General features: G+C 50.2%; 3 protein-coding genes across 6 annotated transcripts; 1 reads left to right on the forward strand and 2 right to left on the reverse strand.

Moving 5' to 3' along the window:
* Nucleotides 1-791: 791 nt before the first annotated feature.
* On the forward strand, nucleotides 792-22,329 carry LOC105695514 (matrix metalloproteinase-14). 3 transcript variants are annotated; one of them, XM_023434634.1, is made up of 12 exons: nucleotides 792-1,058; nucleotides 5,810-6,016; nucleotides 7,458-7,651; nucleotides 11,134-11,235; nucleotides 11,350-11,519; nucleotides 18,924-19,070; nucleotides 19,141-19,283; nucleotides 19,346-19,504; nucleotides 19,589-20,067; nucleotides 20,173-20,471; nucleotides 20,564-20,667; nucleotides 20,746-22,329. In XM_023434634.1, exons 3-12 carry the CDS (start codon nucleotides 7,568-7,570, stop codon nucleotides 21,009-21,011), a joined length of 1,953 nt encoding a protein of 650 aa, XP_023290402.1. In that variant the 5' UTR covers nucleotides 792-1,058; nucleotides 5,810-6,016; nucleotides 7,458-7,567; the 3' UTR covers nucleotides 21,012-22,329. The 3 variants fall into 3 exon arrangements, with proteins under 3 accessions (XP_023290402.1, XP_023290404.1, XP_023290403.1); XM_023434636.1 differs by lacking the exon at nucleotides 11,134-11,235; XM_023434635.1 differs by lacking the exon at nucleotides 5,810-6,016.
* LOC105695512 (phosphopantothenoylcysteine decarboxylase) lies at nucleotides 22,204-23,994 on the reverse strand. Its single transcript, XM_012417085.2, has 2 exons — nucleotides 23,569-23,994; nucleotides 22,204-23,445 (listed from the first exon to the last, which is right to left on the reverse strand). Exons 1-2 carry the CDS (start codon nucleotides 23,992-23,994, stop codon nucleotides 23,275-23,277), a joined length of 597 nt encoding a protein of 198 aa, XP_012272508.1. The 3' UTR covers nucleotides 22,204-23,274.
* Nucleotides 23,310-24,797, reverse strand: LOC105695513 (cytochrome c oxidase assembly protein COX19). 2 transcript variants are annotated; one of them, XM_012417087.2, is made up of 2 exons: nucleotides 24,364-24,797; nucleotides 23,310-23,445 (listed from the first exon to the last, which is right to left on the reverse strand). In XM_012417087.2, the coding sequence occupies exon 1, from the start codon at nucleotides 24,669-24,671 to the stop codon at nucleotides 24,414-24,416; it is 258 nt and encodes an 85-aa protein (XP_012272510.1). In that variant the 5' UTR covers nucleotides 24,672-24,797; the 3' UTR covers nucleotides 23,310-23,445; nucleotides 24,364-24,413. The 2 variants fall into 2 exon arrangements, with proteins under 2 accessions (XP_012272510.1, XP_012272509.1); XM_012417086.1 differs by lacking the exon at nucleotides 23,310-23,445 and adding an exon at nucleotides 24,000-24,228.
* Between the last annotated feature and the right edge of the window lie 66 nt (nucleotides 24,798-24,863).

The raw sequence follows: 24,863 nt of genomic DNA on the forward strand, positions 1-24,863 counted from the left end.
GACGAGGCGAAGCGCGGAGAAAGGAAGCGCGACTCGCGGCGAGGGGGCGAGTCGGCGGAGAGGTTATGTACACGAGGCGCCGTACAGTGCGCGCCATGCACAATGAAAGTCGCGATGCCCTCGCCCCGAAGTTGGCCAAGAGCCAGCGGCGCCACGCCATAACAAGCGACGTGGCAACGTCGGTTACCCACGCGCCGAGCGCGGCGCCCTCCCGGCGCGCCGGCAACGTCGCCCCCGCAACACCGCTGGACGGGGTTTCTAGGGAAATTGTCTAGCGCGAACGACGTTAAGTTTAATTCCGTGCGGGCCGACGCCACCTGCGAAATTCAAATTCAAACCGCCGTTAACGGTCGCGAGGCAACGGGCACTCTGGCGGCAGTCGCGGGCACTACCTCGCGGAAATCACAGGGGGGAGTCTAACCTCGCTTTTCCGCGAGTCGCGAAAGACGCTTCCAATTGGCCAGGCTCCGTCACGTGATCGCTGGGGAATTCTTCATAATTTACTACAAACGGTAAATACATTTCATTTGTTCCTTCTTTTCTGTAATACGGTTTAAAATGTAGTCGGAGAAACGATGCATCGTTATTTCGTTACGGTTGACGCTTGTATTTAACGTTTTCTCGAACAGCTTTCGGAAGATCGACGAATCGGCGACGCGTCCGGTATTCCCGCTCCGGCGCGCGTTACGATTTTCAACGCGCCGGCTCGACGGCGCACGCGCCCTACTCGGCCGCGCAGGGCGCAGGCGCGGAAGGGCAGGCATCGAGGAATGTTTCAACGGCGGAGCCAGTCGCGCGCCGCGCGGTGCATCGGGTGTTCGTGAGTCGCGCGCGTCGCTCCTTGTCGGCGGCCTCCCGATGCTGGACGACTGCAAAAACCACGTTACCGAGACCCGTTCCGAAGTACTCTAAGTACACCTAACCTCTTTACACCGTTTTCGTCGGTAGACGCGCGCTCGGTTACTCAAAACAGCGGCCAGGCAGGATATAATCGACCCGAGCGGGGCGAACGCACTCCAAATGAAACGCGGGCAAAAAAGGTTTAACCATACTTGTCGGTGAGTACATTTAAGCAGAGAAATAAGAAAATAGAGTGATCGAATACAGCGGATGGAAAGACGCTCTCGATATCGTCCCAATGTCTGGATAACACCCTTTGACGCGGTTCGACTTTTCAAATAAAATTCAACAACAACGATATCGATAAGCGACTCAATGGCCGTTGAGACTCGACTGTTGGGGAAGACCCTGTTATCGAATCTTTTTTAGGAAAGCCCTTTTGTCCGCTATGTAATCTTTGGTGTGCGGGACAAAAGCACGAGCTTCAAAGGGTTAAGGTTATATGAAAGGGTCACGTAAAAATATTTACAAAACTTTTCCCCAAGCTGGGTGCAGCACCGAATCATTTGAAACTCCAGCGTGTGATTATGGAGGTCTTAAACAAGAACGTGACGCTCGGGAGGTTTCTTGTTCGATGAAGGAATTTTTTTTATTTATCCCAGGCGAACCAAGAATTCTTATTAAAAAAAATGAAATTTCACGCGTACCGCTTTCTTCCTTAGGACCTTTGTAATCACATGAAGTTTCAAATGATTCGGTGCATCCAGTTTGGAAATAAGCTTTATCGGTGTTTTGACGTTTTATATATATATAGAACGACCCTTTTGTACCACCTTAAGGATTTGAAACGTTGACGGATGCACGGGGAAGGGGTGACTTGGGCAATCCGCATCGGGACGGTCTCGCTTTTGAGGTCACGTGAAAGTGCCGCTTTACCGACTGATTTCGACGGATCGCAGCTTCCCAGTTTATGCGGTAATCAATGAACAAAGTGGCCGGAAATTGAGCGACTCGACGCGTACATTAATTGTTCGAGTTACCGTTAAAAGTGAGCCGGAGAAGAAACGGTTTTGCCCTCGTAGTGCCAGGATGCCGGACTTCTGTCCGGAGGGTCGAGGAGGCCATCGGTCCCTGGATGCGGCCAAGTCGTGCCGATTTTGACTTTCACGTCATACCTAAAGCGACGGTTGCGAGTTCGCGAGTTTGGAGAAACTTTGGCCGGCCAACCTTCGAGGCGAAGACCGATTTCTCTCCGCGTGTTAAATTTAACCGTGACTAACCGAGAACAGCGGTTTTCTTTGGTGACCGTTCGAAATCTTGGGGGAAAAACACCAGAAGGGGCGACGCTGGGGGAAAACTTTGGGGAGGGTAAGATCGAGGGTGCATTTATTAAGAAAATATTCCCCCGATGACCGTTATGGGGTTTGAGACGGAAAAAACGCGAGGGTGGATGAAGTCGAGGTCGCATTGGGAACGAAAATCCCGTCTCTTGGAGACCGTTGAAATACCTTTGTCAAATCGTTTACTCCTGTGGTAGAATTGACGGAATTAGCGGAATTCCTGAAATCGACGCAGAGCGCGGGAATTTTTCGAGTCTTTGAAAAGTACCTACGACCTCCGCACTCATTAAGAGTCGGGGAATGAAAGGAAAAGGTGGCTAAGGCCGCAGTCCCGACGGCCATTAGAGTTAACAATGTAGATGCAGAGTGGGAACTAATTGTATTCCCGCGGGTTTAGTGGCCATAAAGCGCGATTTAACGGCAAACGTTAAGACTTATTTAAGGAATTCTCGGTAGGTGGGATAAAGGGAGGAGAGAAGGTCGCCTCGGGACCGGCCGGCTCGGACTCGTGATAAAGTGGCCAAAAGCGTCGAGAGGAAGCACGGTTGCATTTTTTTCAACGGACTTCCGGTCGGCGTCGTCTTTTTACCCTGCTAAGGTTCGGCACGTCTTCGTCGTTTCCGCTCTGACCGTACGCTACGTACCTGGCACGCACGTCGGGAAGACTCCCAGGTGAAGGAGCCCACCTTGAATCCTCCCAGAGGCCCCGAAACCCGGAATCGAGGATGCGAGGGAAGAAAAAAAAACGATAATTCAGAGGACGTTGGGAAACTTGCCACGATGTTCTCTGTATATCTCTTTCTCTCTCTTCGGCAATGTTTAGCGATAACCGATGCTCTTTCATTTATCTCGAAGTGGGCGCCTCCACTGCGCGTAGGACTGCCGCGCGCTCGCCTTGGCATTATCTTAAATCTTGTCGAATTGCAGATTCCTCCGGATCCCCCCTCGAGGTCCACGTCTCTCTCGAAGGACGAGGTGGGAATTTCGCCTTCGCTAGAGATTGCGAAATAATTTCAATCGCCCCTTGGACGGACCTCCTTGCGCGAATCTTGCGGAAATCTTTGAAAATCACCGAAGCGTTGCCACAATTTTTAGGTCGACTCCCTTGTTACCGAATCGCGGTCTCTCTCGTACGACATCAAAGACAATCGGCTCTGAAGGAAGGAAATCGGTTTCGGTGATTTTCGAGAGGATGGCCCCTAGGTGGGTGGTCCTTGGTAGACGTTTAGGTGAACGTACTCTTCTATCGACTGGTCGACGCAAATCCGGACTGAGTCCGACCTCGACCCCCGAGGCTCGACAACCCCTTAATGTCCGAGGTCCCTGGCACATGCGCATTGCTCGCGTTACGTATTACGTGCCGGGGTCGAAGGACTTTTCCGACCTTGGTCGTTTATCTGGCTTGGTGGCGCTCGAAAGAGGCGCAGCACGGCGCGACCATAATAATGACTGTGCGTAAGAGTCAATGTCCGATACACGTACTTGTACATTGCCCGTCGGTTTTTTTTGCGGGTGGAAATTCCGCGATAGCGTCGAACCTCTCGGTCACCGGGAATTATCCGGCCGGTCAAATTTTCCCGACCTCGGCGCTCGATCTTCCGCCCCAACCCGAGGCCTCGTCTTCGAAATAATTCCAGGTTCGAGCCCCGACTTCCTCTTTAACTAAATACACTGTAAACGGAGTCGAATGTCGTTTACCGAACTTCGTATGCATCTGGCTGCACATCTGGTTGAACAACCAGGAGCTGCACTCGGAGTGCATCCACGGTCGGATCGCCTGGCTCAGCTGACTCGTGATAAATGATCGTTGACGTTCGATCCATTCCGCGGTTACTCCCGGTCCTGTACACGGTTTTTAGGACTCTCGTGATTTTTCTCTGCGATTTTTCCGACGAACATTTCAACCGAAAATGGACCCTCCGCTCCCGGTGGCAACTGGATTTCGGATTTCTTTTCCGGACGCTTTCTAAAACCCGGCCGACAACACGTGCGACGAAAAGCTAGAATATGTGGGTTACATAAAAAAAAGGGAAACGAGTAAAAAAGAAAAACCGACCAATCGTGTGGTCGTTTCGGCGGAATATTGCGTCACCGGGAGAGGCGGTCAAAAAAGCGTCCGGGCCATGAGCTCACCTTCTGCCCACAAGCATGGGAAAGCACGAGTGCCAGGGATTGCGTCGTTCTTTCTCTAGTAATTCTTTTTTTCTTTTTTTTTCCCCTAGTCATTAGATACCGAACGCACCGACCGTCGCGACGTACGAGCCGTAAGTGCGTTGGGTGTTACTCATGAATGGAACGCAATGTCAATGGGCGATGACAAGCGACAATTACTCCAGGGTTTTCCAAAACCGCAGGATCGAGCATACCGCGCGAATGAATCTCTTTCTAACAATTTATGAATTAACAGGTTTCGCAATCGTAATAATGCTTCTGGTGAATCACTCATTTCGGGATACTGGGGGGAGGAAATAACGAATAGGGACTCGCTACGCTTTCAAATGTCCGGTCTTCAATGACACACTAATTGTCGATGTTGCGGTCATACCTCGCGATTGCGATTGCAGATAATGTCTCGATATCGAAACAGGGCAGGAAGACAGAGAGTTCGTATCGATTCGTTCGGGGGAAAATGGAAAGAAAATTGATCGGTGCCCTCGTGCCACCGGTGGTAAATCACTCGAGTGAACAAATTGAACGGTGTAATCAATTTAGCCGACAAAGGATCGTGGTCGGGGTTATAAAAAATGCAGGGAAGCGCGTTCGTCGTTTCTCACTTTTTCGCCGGGGAGATATTCCGCGAAATGGGTTCCTACGCCTCGATTAATACTCTCGGTGAAATTTAACGAGCGTTCCTGCAAGTACTCCCAACTCGAGCAATTGCATCGGTCCTTCTCGTTCCTGGTTTTGGCAAAACGTAATGCCGCTTCTTGGAAATTTAGTGCGGCAGAACGCGGGGCCCCATGTAATGCCTATGAATGCCGAGCTATAAGGAGTCGGGATTCCACGTTATTTCCGGTCTCCGTTAAAGACTGACGAGGGTCCATCTCCCGAGGGTCGGTCTTATGGGATTTCTCGAAGCCCGAAAATAGCCGGCGATTTCGCCAATTCGCTAATTTCCCGACCTCCTGCAAACGTATACAAACCAGTTGGCAAAACTTGCAAGCAAGGTGCAGATCCCTAGTCGACGATATTTCAATTTGACGGACTCGAGATGTCGACGAAATTTATTATTCAATTTTTTCGACCTTTGATTCCATCGTTCGATATTTAGGAAATTGCACTCTGGGGTTCTCGGTGATTAAAACGATACCGAAGTTTCTGTCGGCAGCGCGGATAATTAAAAGAACAAGGATTTAGAGGATCGCTCGAGGTCAATTATTTCTTGGATCCGGATTTCTGGCCATTGGAAATAATTCGTAAAGGAACTCTCGACCTGGGAATAATTAAGGGGACGGGTATAGAAGAGGTGGGGCATATTTCGGTAGTCGAATTTTGTCGGCGGGAGGACGAAGGGAGACGGACGAGGCGGTACGCAAAGAGACCGAGCGAGAGGGAAGGAAAAGGTTAAAATTAGTGAGGGGATGCGACGAAGAGGCAGATGGACCAAACGAAAATTCTCTCTTGTGCAGCGCCGACGAACTCGGAGTCATGCCGCGCTGACGGCGGCTCGGACCGGAGGAGACATTCCGGAAGATCCTGAGGGAGTCTTCTCGGCAGACGACGAAGGCGGCCACGTGCTCGGGGATGGACCTAGGACGACCCGGAAGACCCCGAAGAGACATCCCCTTTCTGCTTACGACGCGAGGTCGCGCCCGATCGCCCAAGGAAACGTTCCAGTGAGTCTGGATTCGAAATTAAATTTCTCCCGTTTCATCTTATAACCCGAATTTATATATTCTCGATACGTGATGAGAAAAAAAACGAGGAATATTAATAAGGAAAAATCTATTATCGCAATCCAGTCGTGATGCCATCGGCATCGTTGGGTGCTTCCTCCTCGCGCAGCGTATACGATTAGTAACAATATTATACCTAATTCCACAGACGTTTCGGAATAACAGTGGAATTACGGTTTAATTGGTCAAGTATGCCTGCAATTAAACCAGACTTTGCCCGTCCGAGACATGGGCCAAGGAAGAGTAATTAGTTCGGGTAAATGCTCGTTATACTTAGCGAAAATACGCCTGCCCTGCAGAATGCGCTCGATATTATTATTCTCGGAGTAATTTCATCCCTTGAGAGAGGAATTTATCAAACCGTCCGGACGTCGAGTTTGCCTAAAATTATTTATCCGAAATCATTTTACGCGCGAGGTATTTAAACGGCGGAGACCCTCGACGGGGTTCCGTAAACAGAAATTAGTTGGTCGGTTGTAACTTGTAAAATTAATCTAATCGTTCCCTAGCCGTTATAACGCGGCCTAAAATTATTTATCCGAAAACATTTTACGCGCGAGGTATTTAAACGGCGGAGACCCTCGGCGGGGTTCCGTAAACAGAAATTAGTTGGTCGGTTGTAACTTGTAAAATTAATCTAATCGTTCCCTAGCCGTTATAACGCGGCCGTTCTCCGGTTGCTTCACCCCGTCGTAGATTACGGTCGCGTTCGCCTCGCTGGGAGATAATTCCGATAGAGCCGCTTATGGTCCCCGGCTCGAGAGACCGTGGGCACGGACAGAGATGCCGTTCAGACAGTTGACAGATATGCAGATAGTGCACAGGCGACTGGCACCGGCTCCAGAAGTAAACGCTCTCGACGATCTCCGCCATCGGCGACGGACACTTTCCATTTCTGCCCTCGCTTCCGCGTAAACAAACTTCGTCTCGACGCCTCGTCTTGCCCAAGGCTCTCCGAAAGCGCGAAACGAAGCAACGCGTTTCAGCCCATAGAGAATAAACATAGGAAATTAATTACCAGGCGGATATTCGCCCATTACCCGCGGTACCATTTTTCTCGAAACTCTTTACATCGGGTTCCTCCTTGCGGGGGATAAATTTTTCCGGCGCACCCCGGTACCATTTTTCTTAGATCGTTTCTCCTTTCGGAGCCGGTCGACGTGTCAGCTTCCTTCTTGGCACCTCTAGGTCTTTAAGTCCGGAGTCATGCGCGAAGCACCGCAAGTATGCCCCAATTATTGGCCATCCGTCGACCAGGTCCGATATGCGTCACCGTGGATCGTCGTTGCGTATATTTCTATTGAGGAGTTCGACGCGCCCCCCCCCCCATCGAACTCGCCCAGAGGAAGACGAGTGACGAGCGTCGATGACTTCTTTGCAGGTCGTCAGGGCCCACCCGATAGGCGATCTGGCCGGGACGTCGTTATGTCCGGTGGCTCGTCGAAGGAGGTCGGGGTCCAGCGGATTTAAGAGTACTCGGACACCTCGAAGATGGTCCCCCTGGTCCTGGCGCTGCTATCCCTGGCCGCCCCGTCGAGCTCCGCGCCCTCCTCGGTCTACGTGGACGACAAGGCGGTAAGTCGTTCCTCCGAAGCCTTCGGTTAGAGTCGATCTCCATCTCGCACCCGGGTGTCTCGGGCTTCGAGTACGGTCAGGACTCGGTCTCGACGGGCACTTTTTGTATTTTTTCGAGCGCAAGACGAAGTCCGATTTCGCTCGTCACTAGCCTCAGGATGCGCCGCGACAAGGGCGCTCCTTGTACTCGCCGTGGACGCGGATCCATAAAACTCTTACGGCCGTCGAACAATACGCGCTCTTGTGGAAACGGGAACGTGGAAGAGACCGACTCTCGGAAACAGGGAGAGGGAGAGAGCAGCCACTTCGGGGGAGGGCCTGGGGTGCGGAGCCCAAACTCGGCGATAATACGCTCCCGGAATGGGGATCCCGCCATCTCCCGCGACGCTAGGAGAGACACTTTCGGTGTTAGAGGTTCGGATGGAGGGATTTTTTCCGAGGCGTCCTTTTGGCCGAGGCTCCCGGGCGAAATGCTCCAGGAAATTGGAGGGAGAGCGTCCCGGTGTTCCGAAGGGGACGCGGTGATAGCGGAGGATAGTTTCGAGAATGTCACGAAATGACAAAAAGTGACCAATGGCGCCGTTTCGCCGCGGAAAAAATATCTTTCTGATCCTGGAAATATTTCTTTGCGAATTTATGGAACGACGTTACTTATGCGACGGTTTCGCGTTGCAATGTCCACGGCGACGATGGCTCGGTCAATGGACCCCTCGAGTCGACTTTTTAAAAAGACGTCCGGGGGTAAGTAGAGATTAAAAAGAGCCCAGCGTCTGCGAGGCTCGTTAGTCGTTACCGATGGATTGTTTTCGTTGGACCGTGAATTTTTCGACAAATTTATTCACATTAACGCCCCCGCAAGGGAATACGAGACGGATACATGTGCGGCCATGTCGTCTGGAGGGATATGAGTCACCGGTCCCGGTTGTAAGGTTGACGATCCAGGATTAGAACGTGTTTCGATCCGGGACGTCTTCCTTCATTTTCGCGAGTTCCGCGTGATTGGAATTGTTTTTTTTGACATCTTTAAAACCGCCGAGAGGAGTAAACGATTTTGCGAGTATTTTCAGACATCGCCGAGTGCATCTCGCCCGGCGAACGCGCGTAAAAAAATGCACGATCGGCCCACTCGAAGTTCCCGTGAATGAACCACTGATCAATGACCCTGTGCTCGATTCCAATTCAATTTAGACATAACACTTCCCAGGCTCTCCCGTCGCATACTGCGAATATTTTCAAACTTTCCCACCGATTGGACGCGGCGTCGTATATTTTTTTTTTTTTTTCACGAGAATCCGTAACCCGATAACGGGAACGTGAATTATAGCCGTGGCTGAAATTGACGAGGAAAATCGAAATTCCCGGTCTCGGCTCGATTGGCTCAAAAATTCAGGATAATCCCGACGTTTGTTATAAACGTTGAGTACCGACTATTTGCCCGATATAAATCCACGAGGGTGCTCGCGGTAACTTCGCGTCTATGTCTCTCTCCCTCTTTATCCCGCAATGTGTGTCATATTAATGCGTTTCCTGAATACTTCAGCGAGCGCGTGTTCTATTAATCCGAGCCTGCCGGATATCGGATTGAAGTGAATTCACTCGAATATCCTGTTTGATGCAATATGTAAGAGAAGGCATTCGAGTTTCGGAGAAAAAAATGAGCGACACGCGAGGGATTATTGGATGACTGGGTGGGTCTACGTCACTCCGACCGCACGTGGGAATGATAGAACTTTTTTTCTTCTCTTTTCCTATAAATTCCATCCACTTTAATCCGAGAGTTCGCGGACTTGCAGGTGCGGAAGACATCCTGGAAAAGTGATACCTCAAACCTTGACTCGCTGCATCAAAGAGAAAATCGTCTGGTGTAACGTGACTTTTAAGTCTGATTTGTTGCCTCAAAGATCTGTGATTCGTTTTCCAGATCTTGTAGAGCCGCTTTGAAGAGTCGGTCTAAACGGAAGAGCCGCACGCGTAATTGAACCAAGACCCACATCCATTGCGCGGCTAATTTATGATCTGCAATCGAGTTCTCATTCAAGGACCCCCGGTCAAATAGGGTACATCGGGTGCTCCCGTTGTTCACGACGCCGATTCACCGTACAAAGATCTTTCTAAATTGGCACGTCCTGTTCCCTGACGCATCATCGGCCGTGTACCATTTAGGGTTAAAGGATACGACATACGCTGTACACGTCGGTACAAGACTTGGCATTAATGCGCGCCGGTATTGAGGCTCTATTCTGCAAAAGACTAATATTAACGCTCCTAAAAGAGCGTCATTCGAAGGCGAAAAATAGGGCGCGAGAGTAACTGGGTTTTTCGAGACGCACCGACTGACTGGTAAAAGAGGTATTTATCTCCCACAGAACGCAATGTAGATGAGAAAAATATATCACGATCCCGGGTCGACTTTTTACGATGTTTTATGGATCGCCGCTTTTTGTTCTCGGCGCGAGTCGACCAGCTGATCGGGTCGAGCTGTCAAATCCCTCACACGTGGTCCACGTGTGCGCCGGAAGATCGGCCGAGTTATCTCCAACTTTCGCGACCTATCTACGCCGAGTTGTTAAGAATTGTGACGAGCCTTATTAAGATTGACAATGATTAATGTCGAGACCTGTACTTGTACGTGCGATCCGGCCGGTACGGTTAGGAGGTCCGGACTTTATTCCAGGCCATCTACGCACGTGAGTCACGGCCGAGTGGCAGCTGTAAATACAACTACTACCAGGCCTGGGAAGAAATCACGATTTGGAAAAAGAGAAAACAATCAACACTAGACTTGTTTGCCGTAAATCATCTAGAAGACGGAGATAACTCACCTGGATCGTTAAACACTGTCTCTTAAGTAATTCCGCGTGCATGCAGAATATATATACAGGAAGTGACACTGTTTGATTAGGTGGAATTAGGCTTCGTAATCGATGGAATATTTATTTCCGAAATAATATCGGCGATCGTATTGGTGACAAACGACGTGTCCTCTCGAGGCATCCAAATTCATCGATTGATCCTTCGATTGGAACGGCATTAGTCTCGAGAGTTCGGCCGATGATTTAAATCAATTGTTTAAATTACGGGTTTAATGATTGCAAGGAGTCCGTGGCGGTCGATTAATTTAAATCGAGCCTGTTGGGGTAATTGCCAGCGAGACATTCGATGCAAACGGCATGTGCAGCTCTTGATCCGATACCGCAATATTAGGTTATCGCGGAATTTTCGCCATGCACTCGTGCAGAGGCGCCTGACGCCTGTCTATCCTTATCACAGCTCGCTGTCACGAGAGGTCCCGATAACTCGACATTACCGCTTCGTAACGAGGACTCTTTTCCTCTGGAGAGAGTGGGCGTCGATTCATCGAGTTCCCTTGATAAAATGTACCCCTCGAACGAGGTGGCGATCTCTCGGGTTCAATTATGCCGTTCCGCCTTTTTTACTTTTTTCACTCCGTCATTTACATCTTCCTCCTTGATCCGTTCCAGCAAACGTACCTGATGACGTACGGATACCTGCCACAGAGCAGCCTGGAAACGGGTAACCTGAGGTCGGACGAACAACTCAGAGATGCCATCAAAACCCTGCAGGTACGTCCTTTTTCTGAAGAAAAAAAATGAACTTTAAATACAATCGTATAATATTTTTTATGCGGCTCATATTTAATGGATTTAATATCGGACTCTGATCCCACCTTGTTCAAGATTTATGGCGGTGTTCCGGTGACCGGAGAGTTGGACGAGGAAACTCGGGAATTGATGAAGGCTCGGCGCTGCGGACTTCCGGATAAACTGGATCCAAGATTTGCGAGAACGAGGCACAAACGTTTTACCATTCATGGACAGCAATGGCCATATCGGAACCTCACTTGGAGGTAAGCGTAGTTTTTCCCTTTTGCGTCTACCTCGGAATTTCATCTTAATCCAGGTACCCTGAAAGGCGTTGTCCATTCACTCCTCTTCAAATCACAATATTTGACTTCGGTGCAACAAGCCTCCTCGTTGTTATCGGGATAAAGTTCTTTCTGACATAGAGGGTATTTGTTCATCGCAGACATAATTAACCAAGCGGTCGTTGGGTAGCAAACATTCGGTTGGCATAAATTGCTTTCATTTGGCTGCATCGCCGGAGGAATACGGACGGGCAGAATATTCCACAAAATTCAGAGGTCGCTGGATTTCCTAAATACCGAGAGCACTTGGCAGGAGCAATTATCAGAGGCTGGAAACAGGTTCCTGTGTCCTGAATGGAAATCGGTGAAATATTTAAATTTTCGAGATTTCTACCCCACGTCTTGACTCGAAGCAATTGTAGTCTATCGTTGGATGCTCCGTTCGTCCACTTTCCTCCGAATAACCTTTTCTTTCCTCTCGAAGGAAGCTCCTGCCGAGCGTTGCGCATACTTCGTCGTCTTTAGGCCTTAGAAGTATTTCAGGTCGCATGGAAATGTCAATGCCCTGTGCCGTGAAATGTCAGGCCGTGCCAAAGAAGGAGACTAGAAACTGGTATACATTTAGTGCGAGGCGCCGTTCCGTTGGCTTTTTCCCTCTTTTGGTGCTACTTGCTGTCGAATTACCGACTCCTGTGTACGCGTACACGTCGAGAGCACGTGCACATCTAAGGTGCGTAGTCACTGGTCATTGTCGCTCGAACGGCTTCACCTTTCGTTAGCCGTTAATGACATCCACGCCGTCAGTCGCCCACCCTTGGCTCACGGCTGGCAGCTCGCTAATTCGTTTAAGGGCTTACCGTAAGGGCGAGCTCTCGATGGAACGAGAGCCGGCGGATTATCGACTTGCACTGCTCAAAGCCAAAAAGAGAGAACGCTCTCTCTAAACGAAGGTAAGCGATCGTCGCCCCTGCCCGAAATCTCGTTAGGTTCCCGGTTTTCCTCCTCGGCATTTTCCATTAATCAGGGATGCATGTTGGCCCTACCAATCACCGGGAGTCCACCAGGTTAGTTCTTCGCATTCGAGAGAAAAATCGAACGAGGAGGGAATCTGAAAAAAAAAAGTCCCTTCGGGGTAAAGCTCTCTTTAACTACGCGCAACCTCCTAGAAATCATTTTCCTTAGGTAGATTTTCTAGTTACCAATGTAACATTTTTCCGATTAAACGAGAACAAAGTAGAAGCCATTGACCGAGGGGTGCGCGATTACTCGCTCCTGTTCTAGGGTTCGTTAGGTTGCCAATTTCGTTCGTCACCATTTTCATTAATCAGGGATGCACCGTGCCCCACCGGCCGACATGGACTCGTTACTCTCCCTTCACCATACGTGAACTGTAAAAGGGAACGGTTGGGTGTTGACTTTCGATGCGGAAAACCGGGGGCATGCGGTTGCACTTTAATCGAAGGCGAAATAATCAGGGGGAATTAATTCACGTTCGCGGGATTTTTTGGCAGTTCCTTTTTGCTTCCTGATTGCCGATGAATGAAGAGTCGCATTTACTCTTGACTAGCGGTTACTACTTCCGGCGCCTGAGCCCACTCCACGGCGTTATCTCCGCTTCCTGGCGGCCTCTTCCGATAATTTCCGAAAAGGAACGTAAAATCCAGGTCAGATACGGAACTCGGGGTGTTTCCGTCCGGACCTTGGAAAATGCCCCGAATGGGCACTCGGGTCCTCGGGTTGCCATTACGTTGCCGTCACGTTGCTATCCCCGCTTCTGCCCGCTCGTTGCTCCGCGTCTGTTCTTTCTGATAAGGGTCAATTAGCGATAGTCGGACACGCCCCTGAAACGCCCGGTACTGTACCGGGTGTTCGGCCAGGAACGGCCGTCCTGGTATCCGATTTTCCACGTTGACGCCCCGTCTCCGATCCGATTACCCCGGAAAGTTAAAAGAGAAACGGTTGGAATTCCGCAGCTTTGCCTCCGCTACTCGTCGAGATATCCATTCCGCATAACCGAGGAGCGGGGATTTAGCCGGGCCTCGCAAAAAGAGCAGCCCTCCGGATGCGACTCGAGTGCAGGAAGCGCAAACACGAGTTAAAGCGAATCCGAAACGGGTGGAGGAACCCGAGTTGCCCAGTTCCGGGTGCTCGCGGTATTCCTCCCTTTGTAAGGTACTCCCTGGATCTCCTCGACGACGAAGGGTCCTCGAGGTTCGGGCACTCCGTCCGGGCTCGAGATGCAACGGGTGTGCATGCGGGATCGCTCGGAAAAGTGCCTCGTCTCGAGTCTATCGACGCCTCGATCCGCGTTCGAGCCTGAAAAACCATCGTTCTAAATCCTTCCAACCGTTTCGTCCTTTAAACCAAACTTTTTACGCCGTGTATACTCGTTATAACAAAATCGCTCCTCTCGGCCCCGCGGGTGCAGCTTCGACGATCCACCGCCAGGGGCGCGCCAGTCGCGACTCCGCCGACGATTTCCCGCGAACGAGCGTCACCTCGGGCAAACTTCGAGAATAACCGCTTGAGTCTGGTTTCTCGCTTTTCCTCGGCGTCTCTCCCCTTTGTAAGTTACTCTCCCCAGGTTCTCTTGAAGTCGAAGAGCCCTCGATCTTCGGATACCTCGTGGCCTCTCCTCGTAGGGGGCTCGAGATGTGCAACGGGTGTATCGCGCGCCGCGATACCAGCGGTGCGCGCGCAGCCTCGGCTCCCTCCGCGCCGGCGCGCGCTTGAACTACGCCCGCCTGTATTATGTAGACTCTCCTCCCCCCGCCGCAGCGCTCAGTGCCGCGCCGGCCGCGGTCGAGTTTTCGTTCTGGACCTGCGCTCGCTCCGACGATCAGTGCATCTCGAGTGACCCGCGAGGAGAGACGTCCCAGCTTCCGGCAGCACCCGCGACGCAGATACAATGGACCTCGTAATGGTAATCAATGTTTCGCCGATCTCTTAAAACATAATCGCGATGAATTACCAATTTTTACTAAATGTCTATATACTCATGTAGGTGCATTTAATTTTTTTTTTCTCGACTTCTGCGCGTCAACCGAAGCACTTCGTATATGTGCACTTTGTGGAAGTGCTTCCGCAATGGCAGGATATTTATCTCCGATACCGTGCTTTCCTGTTCCGCCCGTTGAATTGGTCGTTTGATAAATTTTCTTTTTTAACATTAGTTTATTGTAATTAGTTGACGCACAGCTAGATTTTTTCAAGCGTAGAAAAACGGCATACAGCCTGTGCCTGGTTCTCAGCACAAGAAACGGACTGTTGCGCTCAGGACGTAGCGACTGGGCAGCAGAGATGCGTATATACGAAACGAGGACGATATTGCAACCAATAACCGTTTCATTAAGCCGATTACGGGCTTTTAAAGCGGCGCCTCGCTCGATCTTGGCGGTATGAATATATTTATAACGATAGGCACGATAGAGGTCCAAGTGTCCCGTGACTTATCGTCCTCGATTTCACGAGTTAAAATTGCCACTTAACTGGTCTCACCGGCAATTAACGATTTAAAAAATTCCCCACGGTCATTCGGCACCCCGGAAAAATTAATCGAAATCGATGCAGATAATGAAAATGTGAAATTACGATCCGCTGTAAAAAAAAAAAAATGAAAAAAATGAGGTTTTTCCCTGATGCCAAATGTCTTTGCGGACGTTTTCCATGTTTTCCTTTTTTGGGGAAATCGGGCCTGGACGGTTTCCAGGTCCCTGCGAGACACGTACATACATTCAATTGCGGTTTTGCGGAATCTGGCCCGACGTCCGGGTCCAGCCAAAGAGAGAGAAAGAGGAGAGACAAATAAATGCGCGAATAAATGTTTCCACTTCCTGTGGGAATTGCTCCCGGAGGGCGCGCCCCCTTTTTACGTCCCGTGGGGCGTCACACCCTCCGCTGGCGCCATGCACTCGAGCTCGTATCGGTGTACACGCCCCGTGTATGTACCGTGTACAATGGGTGTCCAGACACGGTACATACGCGGCTAATTATGTGCCCGGGTGACATAGGTGCCTAAAAGCACGCCACGTCCCACGTGGCGAGAGCTCGGTGTCGCCCGAAATGGCCATTCCTGCTTCAGACATCGATCTACCTTTTGCCGCGGCAGATTCCATTAAATCGCCAAAGCGACGCAGAGAACGTCTCCATTAAGCCTCCGGGAACCGCCGGAAAGGAGGGAAGTGGCCGGACCGAGAGGACCCCGAGGACCTGCGGCAAGGCGCCCTGGAAGAGCGACATAAATGGACAAAGGAGAAGAAATTAGGCCGCCGCGTTTTAAAAAAATTCACTTACCACTCACTCAAGAGACGTATGCGCGAGATTGGCTAAACGGTGGCCTGCCGAGTTCTAAAATTCTTATCGAAGATCCCCACCGGGGAGAGCGGTCATCGGGCGATGAAACGAGCTCGGCCAAGTGGTCGCTCCTGCACCCGACGTTGATCTACTTTTTGCCGAGGCCTCGTGGAATCCATTAAATCGCCAAAGCATCCTCCGGCGACAAAGAGAACATCTCCATTAAGCCTCTGGGAACCAACAGAAGGAGATTAAGCCGGTCCAGGGAAAGTACCCTGAAATGGGCGCAAAACGAGGGAAAGAAGTACCTGTTTATGATTACGCCAAGGAGCGAGGAGGACTTGTCGAAAAGTGGGACCGTTTGCCTCAAAGACTCGTGGACCGTCATGGAAACGCCCTTGCGAATCGTAATATTAGGTTATTTTACGAAACAACGTCCATGGCAGCGTTAAGAGCGTTTACCAGGCGGTTACTTTATCCGGAATGCGGCTTATGAAATGCGAAGCACTTAGCGATAATTGAACGAAGACATTCGCTGCCTCGTAAAACGAGAGACTAGGAGAGGTTAGGCTATTTGTCCGGCATTGTGGGTGCGTTTCTTGTTTATATTAGCTTGGCGCGTTTAGTTCCGCATAATGTATCCGAAGAGTACCGAGTAACCGCTCGGTCGACCGTACTAACGACGTTGTTACGGCCGAACCGACGTTGGCGACCCACGGGGTGGGCGGTGCTCGTCGATAGATCGCGATCGAGAATTCCGTAATCGATCTACTTTTTGCCACCTCGCGGATTTCATTAGGTGGAGAAGCAATCTTCGGTCGCATCGAAAAAGAGGACGCGTTCGCTAAGCCCCAGAAACCGCGGTAGGCGAAACGGGGAGAGGATGAAGAAACGACGAATCCCGAAGAGGGTCGTTGAACCCTTGGGAAAAGGTCCAACGACCCTCTTCGGGATTCGCGATGATTTCTCAATCATCGCGGGGCCCTTCCCCCTAATTCTAAGTACCTCGAGCGATGGTTACGCGTGCCCGTCGCTTTTTATTATTTTTTTTTATTTCGCTGGCTTAAGTGCACCTGCATATTGGCCATTGGCCATTTCCGATGCCGTCCCGATCGGTGGACGGTTTCCAATCGGTAATGGCGACCCGGGGAAATCGCGTCGTCTCCGCCGCATTGCGTCGCCGGGACTGCGATGAGCCTGGAATCGGAGGACCGAGAAGGAAGGACGACCCGAAGAGCGCGAGGAGGAGAGGAGCCAACGGGAGGAGCATTGGCGACAACGTGAACTCACTCAACCTGGGTGTGATGCTTGCCCTCGAGACGGGCCCTAGAGGACATCACAACCTTTTTGAGTGAGCGAACGTGGTCGCCCCGTCGACGGCCTCGACGATCTCTATTCGGGGTATCTCTGCATCGGTATTGGTACCGGGACGAGCACCAGCACCGACGGCCCTTGCCTTCGTCCCTGCTTTCGCCCTCGCCCTTAGGTTACCCGCCGACCACTCGAGCCCCCGACCCCGACTACCCTTGCACTCCCTAAGAGAAGAGCCCCCGGCCTCCACCTTTCGGTCCACGGTGTCCCCTCCGAAAGGATGGCGCCTACGGGAATATATTGAGAACTTCCTCTTCCAGAGAGCGAGATCCGCCGATTCGAGTTCAACGTCCACCTCCAGCCTGGCGAACGCCAACGCACGTGCTCCGGTCACCTGAAAATCGTTAGATCAGAAAAAATCCTTAGATCCTCCTGGAGGATATTTTCAAGGGGTACTCGTGGATACTCTCGTCTCTCGTTTACGCCGAGGGGTGGTTTTAATTTCGAGACGAGGAAAAAATTGGATATTTACGTGCGCGTGTTTTTACCCGAGTCTCTCCGGACGGGGAAGCCGATCCAAGACGCGGAAGGGGGCCTACGGTTACCTGGAAAAATTATGAAAATTTGAGAGGAGGCAATTTCTCGACTCGGTCGTTTAATTCGGATTCGCGAAACCCTACCTCGGTTGCCGCGCCTGTACGCAACGGCCTCACCCTCGCCCACTCGAGGGAGTCTCCGACCCTGGCCACCCTTGCTCTTCCATCGAGAAGAGGTGTTCCCACCTTCCATCTTTCGGGGCGCGGTGTCTCCTCCGAGGACCCAGTCCGCGGGAATACATTAAGAGGCACCCTCTTCCGGTACCGCGTCGAGGGACCCCAGGCCGACCCCGACGCCACTCGTCGCGATTACGTGCAGCGTTAAGCCCCGCTCTGGAGATCGCAGGGATCTAGGGGGAGAACTCGCACGAAAGTCCCTCGAGAAGATGCCAACGATTTTCCGCCACCACTCCTCCATATCCGATCAGGGTGTATCCGATACCCTCGAGAGTGGTTACTCTTTCCCGACCGACCTCAAAAATTCCTAAGAATTATTCTGGAAATCCTCGATTTTTCAAACGAGAACCGTCGGTGGAGACGAAAAAATGTACGCGGGCGGGGTGGTTTTAATTGGACGTAAAACGAGGATTAATTCTAATTGCAGATATGAGCGGAAAAGGGAAGGCAGGGTCTCGATAAGTCCGTGGGCGTTTTCCCGGATCAAGCTAGAACCGCCCCGGAGCCCCGAGGTGTCCCCTCGAGAATCTCTCGATCATTCCTCGAAACCAGATGATTTCCCCACGTCCGATCCACCTGGTCGTTTTCATATCCATATTAGGTCGTACTTGCGCCTCGCCAAAGCCCTCGACGCCACTCGCCGGACTCGGACGTCGATTCCACGCCTTCCTGTATACGTGCGCTCGCGTACCGTCATAACGCGTTCATGTCCACGTTATGACAGCCCGACAGTCAGTCACTTCGCCCCGTAGACCGTTGTCGGCTTCCCTGACCTGGACAATGCCTGGGAATAATCGGGGCTCGTGGGAACCGCGGATCGACCTCTGGGACGAATGACGTGCGTTTAGGTCCTCTCTTATCGAGAGTCACTCGGGTAATACGAGGCGCGGATTAGGAGATCCGGGCCACGTCGAGGGAACTGGCAAGTCTTCAACGGGGGAAGATGAAATAAAAACCGGAGCGAAGATGCGGAGAGTGGATTAAAGCGGCTTCTTTCCTCTTGTTACAGTCTCAGGACCGAACAGCCGAGTGGACTCGACACGTACGGGGTTCGGGACGAGCTGAGGAGGGCCCTGGATTTGTGGGCCAGGAACTCGAAGTTGACGTTCCAGGAGGTCAACAGCGATCGGGCGGATATTCTAGTCTCCTTCCATCGGTAGGATCCGGGGGATGGCGTGGTTTCTAAAAAATGGTACGACCGTCTGATCGTTATTGGACGTTTTCAGAGGATATCACGGGGATGGATATCCGTTCGACGGAAAAGGCCAGATACTGGCGCACGCCTTCTTTCCCGGACGCGACCGGGGCGGAGACGCTCACTTCGACGAGGAGGAAGTTTGGCTTCTCGGGGGCGAGACCAAGGACGAAGGTAAATCATCGGTAGTCACCTCTCGCGATGACACGTTGGTGAGGTTCCGGGTGTTGCTTCAGGAACTAGCCTCTTCGCGGTGGCGGCTCACGAGTTTGGACACTCTCTGGGATTGGCGCACAGTTCCGTCCGCGGGGCTTTGATGTATCCCTGGTACCAAGGTCTCGATCAAAATTACGAGCTCCCCGACGACGATCGACACGGGATCCAGCAGATGTACGGTGAGCGACCTGGAAGGAAAAGTCGAAGGGCTCAAGAGAAGGATTAAGTTCTCGAAATCCTGACACGCGTGGTGTACCTTGCAGGGGCTCCGGAAAGGTTGTGGGGCCGTATCCCAGGTTTTCGTCCGACGAGGCCGACGACCACGACGACCACGACGACCACGACGACCACGACGACGACGTACAGGCCCTGGAGGACGCGGCCGAATCACTACCCCGACGATAAGAGGCCTCATCGACCTTATCCCGATTATCCCGTACAACCCGATAGACCCAATCGTCGACCCCAATGGCCGCACAAGCCGCATCGGCATCGTCCCACCACGGCGACGACCGTCGACGATGCTACGTCCTTTACCACCACGACCACGACTACGACTACCACGACCGCGAGGACGACGTTCGTGCATCCTACGACCGACTACGGGGTCAGGGGATCTCCCAGGGACAGGCCGAAACATCGCTGGAATATTGTTCCGGAAGGCGCGATTCCTAACAAATGCGACACCAGCTACGACGCCATCAGCATAATCCGCAGGGAAGTCTTCATCTTTAAAGGCCGAGTGAGTGTCCCCTGTAAATGGCGGATGGGAGATTTAGAGGAGTTACTTGGTATTCCAGGCAAACCCGTGGATTCGCTCGGTTTGCTGATTGTTGCGGTCTTTTAGTACCTCTGGAGGATCGGGGACCAAGGATTGTACACGGGCTATCCTGCCGAAATAACGCGTCTCTTCAATTTACCTCTCGACACCGACCACGTGGACGCGGTGTACGAGAGGCCGGACAAGAAGATCGTCTTCTTCGTTGGGAAGAAGTACTACCTGTTCAACGCCAACGTCCTCGAGCCTGGGTATCCGAAACCTCTGAGTACTCTAGGACTTCCGGAGTCCTTGAAGAAAGTCGACGGCGCCATGATCTGGGGCCACAACGGGAGAACTTACTTCTTCAGCGGCACGATGTATTGGAGGTAACGACAAAAAAAAATGATTAGATCCTTGGATGGTCTCTAACTAAAAAAATATCTCGGAGGAATATTGACTAATTGTTATCTTCTTACAGATTCGACGAGTCCGTTAATTACGTTGAACTCGATTACCCTAGAGATATGAGCATGTTTGCCGGAGTAGGATATGACATTGACGCCGTGTTCCAATGGAAAAATGGTAAGTGCTTAGTGACAATTAAACGAAGGCACTTTGTCACTTTTGTATACGTTGATTTTATTTTTTCGCGTCCTGCAGGAAAGACCTATTTCTTCAAAGGAAAAGGTTTCTGGGAGTTCGACGATCTCAAGATGAGGGTTGCCCATGATAGGCAGAAACTCTCGGCGCCCGTTTGGATGGGGTGCCGAATCGACGATCAAGACACGAACGACGTGGACTCGCGTCATAACGATCTGCCAAAAAAATCGAAAGAAGCCTACAGTGCCGCGCCGAAAGCAGTGCCTTCGATTGCCTACGCGTTTCTGTTCTGGCTCGTTCTACTTTTGTTCGGAACCAAATCCTAGATCAATGATAGACCAAGCGAGAGAGCTCTTGCCCAGACTCGATCAGCAAAACTGCCATTTTTTGTCAGCATAGTCGATAGGACTCGACGACGAGATTCCACGTCACCGGAATGCCTTTACACTTTCGTGAACTTAAACGGGTACCCAAAATGGTATCCGTTACGGATAATACGTCGCCGATTAAATAAATTCGTCATTTTCGCGCACAGAGAAAATTACAGAGTAACAATAATCACTATTCCTCATAAGAAACGAAGGATGAGATTACGTACCGAGTTGGTAGGTCTGGTTTATTTTTTAAAAATTGCAAAAATCACCTTGCGGGAACATAAAAAAAAAACCTTCGTACCGGACGTCCCTCGTTTCTTACACAGTATACAGTTATCGTTTCTGCATAATTAACTCTGTGTAATAGGTAGAATAGCTTACAACCGTGGCCTACAGCGCACTCGCGATATTTTTCTAATCAGTTTTATACACACTCCCGTAAAGTCCCGTATTAAATTTAACGATATTTAATTTATATTTTTCTAACACGTATATATTTACGTACGGCGATACCGCGTGCTAGACCTTGGGAACGAAAGCAAAGAATCGAGTCGGAATTTTTTCTCCCGGTCTGCGAAAAGTGTCTACGGATGCAACGACGCTTATATTATATTCCCCGGGAAACGCTTTTCACAACTCGCGGCGGTCATTTTACAAGAGGACGATCGCAGGCGAGAGAGCGACCTCCTTAAGGAAAATCGAATTCCGTTACATAGATTGCGACCTTCCGTCCCAGAAAGGAATTTCCTTAATCGTTGCAACGAGGAGGCTCAGTCGTCCGATCGGGGAAGACACGAGGAAATACGAGTGCATAACGTGTACGTAGCATTTTTGCTAACGTCGTTAGGTACATCGGTGTAATAGCGCGCCGCGTTTAAACGGGGCGTCATTCTTATAAACTGTGATATTTATTAATCGATGAGGGGAGAAATAGCTAGAAATGAAATCGGATGAAATATCAATAACGCGGATGCAGAAGTCGACGTTGTCGCACAAGGAGGAAAACTTTCTTTGGGACGAAATAATGTATTACAACAATAATTGTACAATCATGGTACCGAAAAGAAATCTCCGTTCTAGTGTCCCCGTTTTCGTAACGCTCTTGACTACTTCAACTAATGAAATTATTTCATATTGCCTTAAGTAAACGGTACAACTTGCGTACTCCGCTTTATTCAACGTAGGTATATCCACTTTCTTAAGAAATAAATTTGATTCTCTTTCGAATACATCGTTTCGTACATCGGAGTGATCAGTGTCGGTGTTGAAATTAAAATGTATTTGTTCCCAAAAGAATGTTTTCTCGCGACGTGAGGTAACTGCGTCAAACGAACTCGTGTTTTTTGTAAGCGTGATCCGCTGCGTCTCGCACTCGCGGTTTGCGGGTTGAAAATGGGGTAAAAACAAATTTTTTTTTTTTCCCCCACGCACGAGTGTACACGCTCTCTTTCGTGGTCCGATGCGACCGAAAAGGCTTTAGATATTTTCTTAAACGTGCTTTAACTCGTTATATATATGTATATGTATAATTTAATTTTTAATATACGCGCATGCACAGAACGACGAGTGCAATTTTCCAAGAGCACTTTTAAGAAAACACATTGCAGAGCGCATAATGTTACATGTCGTAACTGGAACACTTTGGGGAATAACACCGAGTCACGGTCGACTACTGGAAACACCTCGAACGTCACGATCATTTTCGTATAATTACTCTAAGCCGTTGATTATGTTGAGAGTTGCAGATCAATTCCGCACAGCGTAACGTGCACTTTGTAAAGCCATCGCTCCGTGTATGCGTTCATATGTATGTATGTATGTATGTTTGTACGGGGAATTAGAGATTTCGACGAGGCAAACGAGATCGGTTGGTTTCCTCTTGTACCTGTTCGTGACTCCCTGTCGAAGCATCGTAAGATCACAAGTTGATTATCCTACTTCTACGTTTTGCTACCAACATCGACATTAATGGATTCACTTGCGATACCAATCGACAGAGGACGAACAAGCAGTTGGAAGACTGTAGCTCGTTTCAATCTCTTGCGAAAGCATCGAACACCGATCAGGGGAAGTGCAGGTGCGAACTTATTTTACCCTGACGTCTTGGTAAATCAACTTACACGGTGGTCATTCAAACAAATCTTGAGGGATGCGAGGCCATTTTGGGGTTTTAGCTTTCCATGGATTTTTTAACCTATGCTAAATACTATTTTCATCAGAGACGCGTGTCGGGTGGTGAGTAAGGATCCCAAGGGTTGAGCGATCTCAGAGTTGTCTGGACGATGGAGTCGACTTCTGCCATTGCTCCGATTCCAGTGTCACCACACATGAGAGTTTTCGAGATGCACGTAACTTCTCTGTAACCCCAGGACTTGAGCAAGGCCACCTAAAGCAGTATTAATATTTCATGCACACGCTCTGGTACATCAAAACTTTGCCTATGTAATTTTTTTAAGATCGGGTAAATTAGGGACTCGATAACGTTAGAAAGTTACATCCGTAATTATACCTGCGGAGCCGTCACTGGGTGCTCCCACATTTTGGTGTTCATCGCGGGACAGAACAATAACGGCTTTGTGGAATCCCATGCTCTTGCGACACACGTTAATATATTGTCACAAATTCCACTAGCGAGTTTGCCAAGGGTATTAGCATCCAGCGGAGCAATTAAAAACAAGTCAGCCCATTTGACCAAATCGATGTGCAATACAGGATCCCCCCGATCTTGCCATGCAGCCCACTCGACGGTATCCGATAAGATTTGCGTCCCCCGAGGCAGTTCTGCCTCTTTCAAAAAATGCTTCGCTCGTTCAGTCACGACTATGCGAATTTCCAGATTATGCTGACAGAGTTTCTCTACGAGTTGTGGTAATTTGATCGTGGCGACGCTGCCCGTACAGCCTATTAATACTTTTCTCTTCCACGAGGTAGCCATTCTGAACGGAATATTTGCAACCTTGCCCCGTTAGTTTATCGACGGTTAAGCTTTACGTGAAAATATGGAATTGCCCTTAATTCTTGCTCGCTTAAATTCCTGATACGTGTATATATATCATCTGACTCTGTATATAATCTTTGTATGCCCTTTCGTTCCCTAATTTCCTCCCAGAACCAATTATCTTTATCTTGATACTATCATGGACAGATATCCTCTCCGTTGACCCGCAATCTGTAAAGAGTTCCTGCAGTCGAATTAAGGCAATAGCTCTTACGCTCTACCTACTTGGTGTCATACTCTGCGAGTTATGGGAACACTCAGGGAAATGAACACGGCTCACTCGAAGAACACTAAATCGTACTTTACCCGTTTTATTGGATATCAACTCCCCAGACACCGAGTGTGTCGTACAGGCGTTACGTCTGCTTCGAAGGTGCCTCTACGAAGCCCAACTTCGACCATTCTTCGCGAGCCATCAGCTCGTTATCCATCCTACATCCGAGATATTCCTTAGCGACATTCTTGCACATCTTGTTTTTGTTTTTACTCTCTTTCAAGCAACGCATATACTTCATCATGATTTCCTTGCAGATGCCTTGGTGGTCCAGCGGAAAACTGCCCTTCTCAGGCGGCACCGGAGTAAATGTCTTTTGCGAGAACGTGTACGAAGACATCACTAGCCTCTACCGCGAGCACGTGAACGACTCACCATCTGGAAATTCTAACGAGTTCTCTACCTTGAAGCAAAAAATCTCAGCCAAGACGCACTAGGTCCTCCTTCGCGCGGGCGCCATGTTTTCGAGTGATGATGCGATCGTCTGCTAACGCGCGCCTGCGCGCTCAGCTACATCGACAAAATCTAGTGC

Source organism: Orussus abietinus, unplaced genomic scaffold, assembly GCF_000612105.2.
Source record: "Orussus abietinus isolate OABI.00-Male unplaced genomic scaffold, Oabi_2.0 scaffold4, whole genome shotgun sequence".
Classification (NCBI taxonomy): domain Eukaryota; kingdom Metazoa; phylum Arthropoda; class Insecta; order Hymenoptera; family Orussidae; genus Orussus; species Orussus abietinus.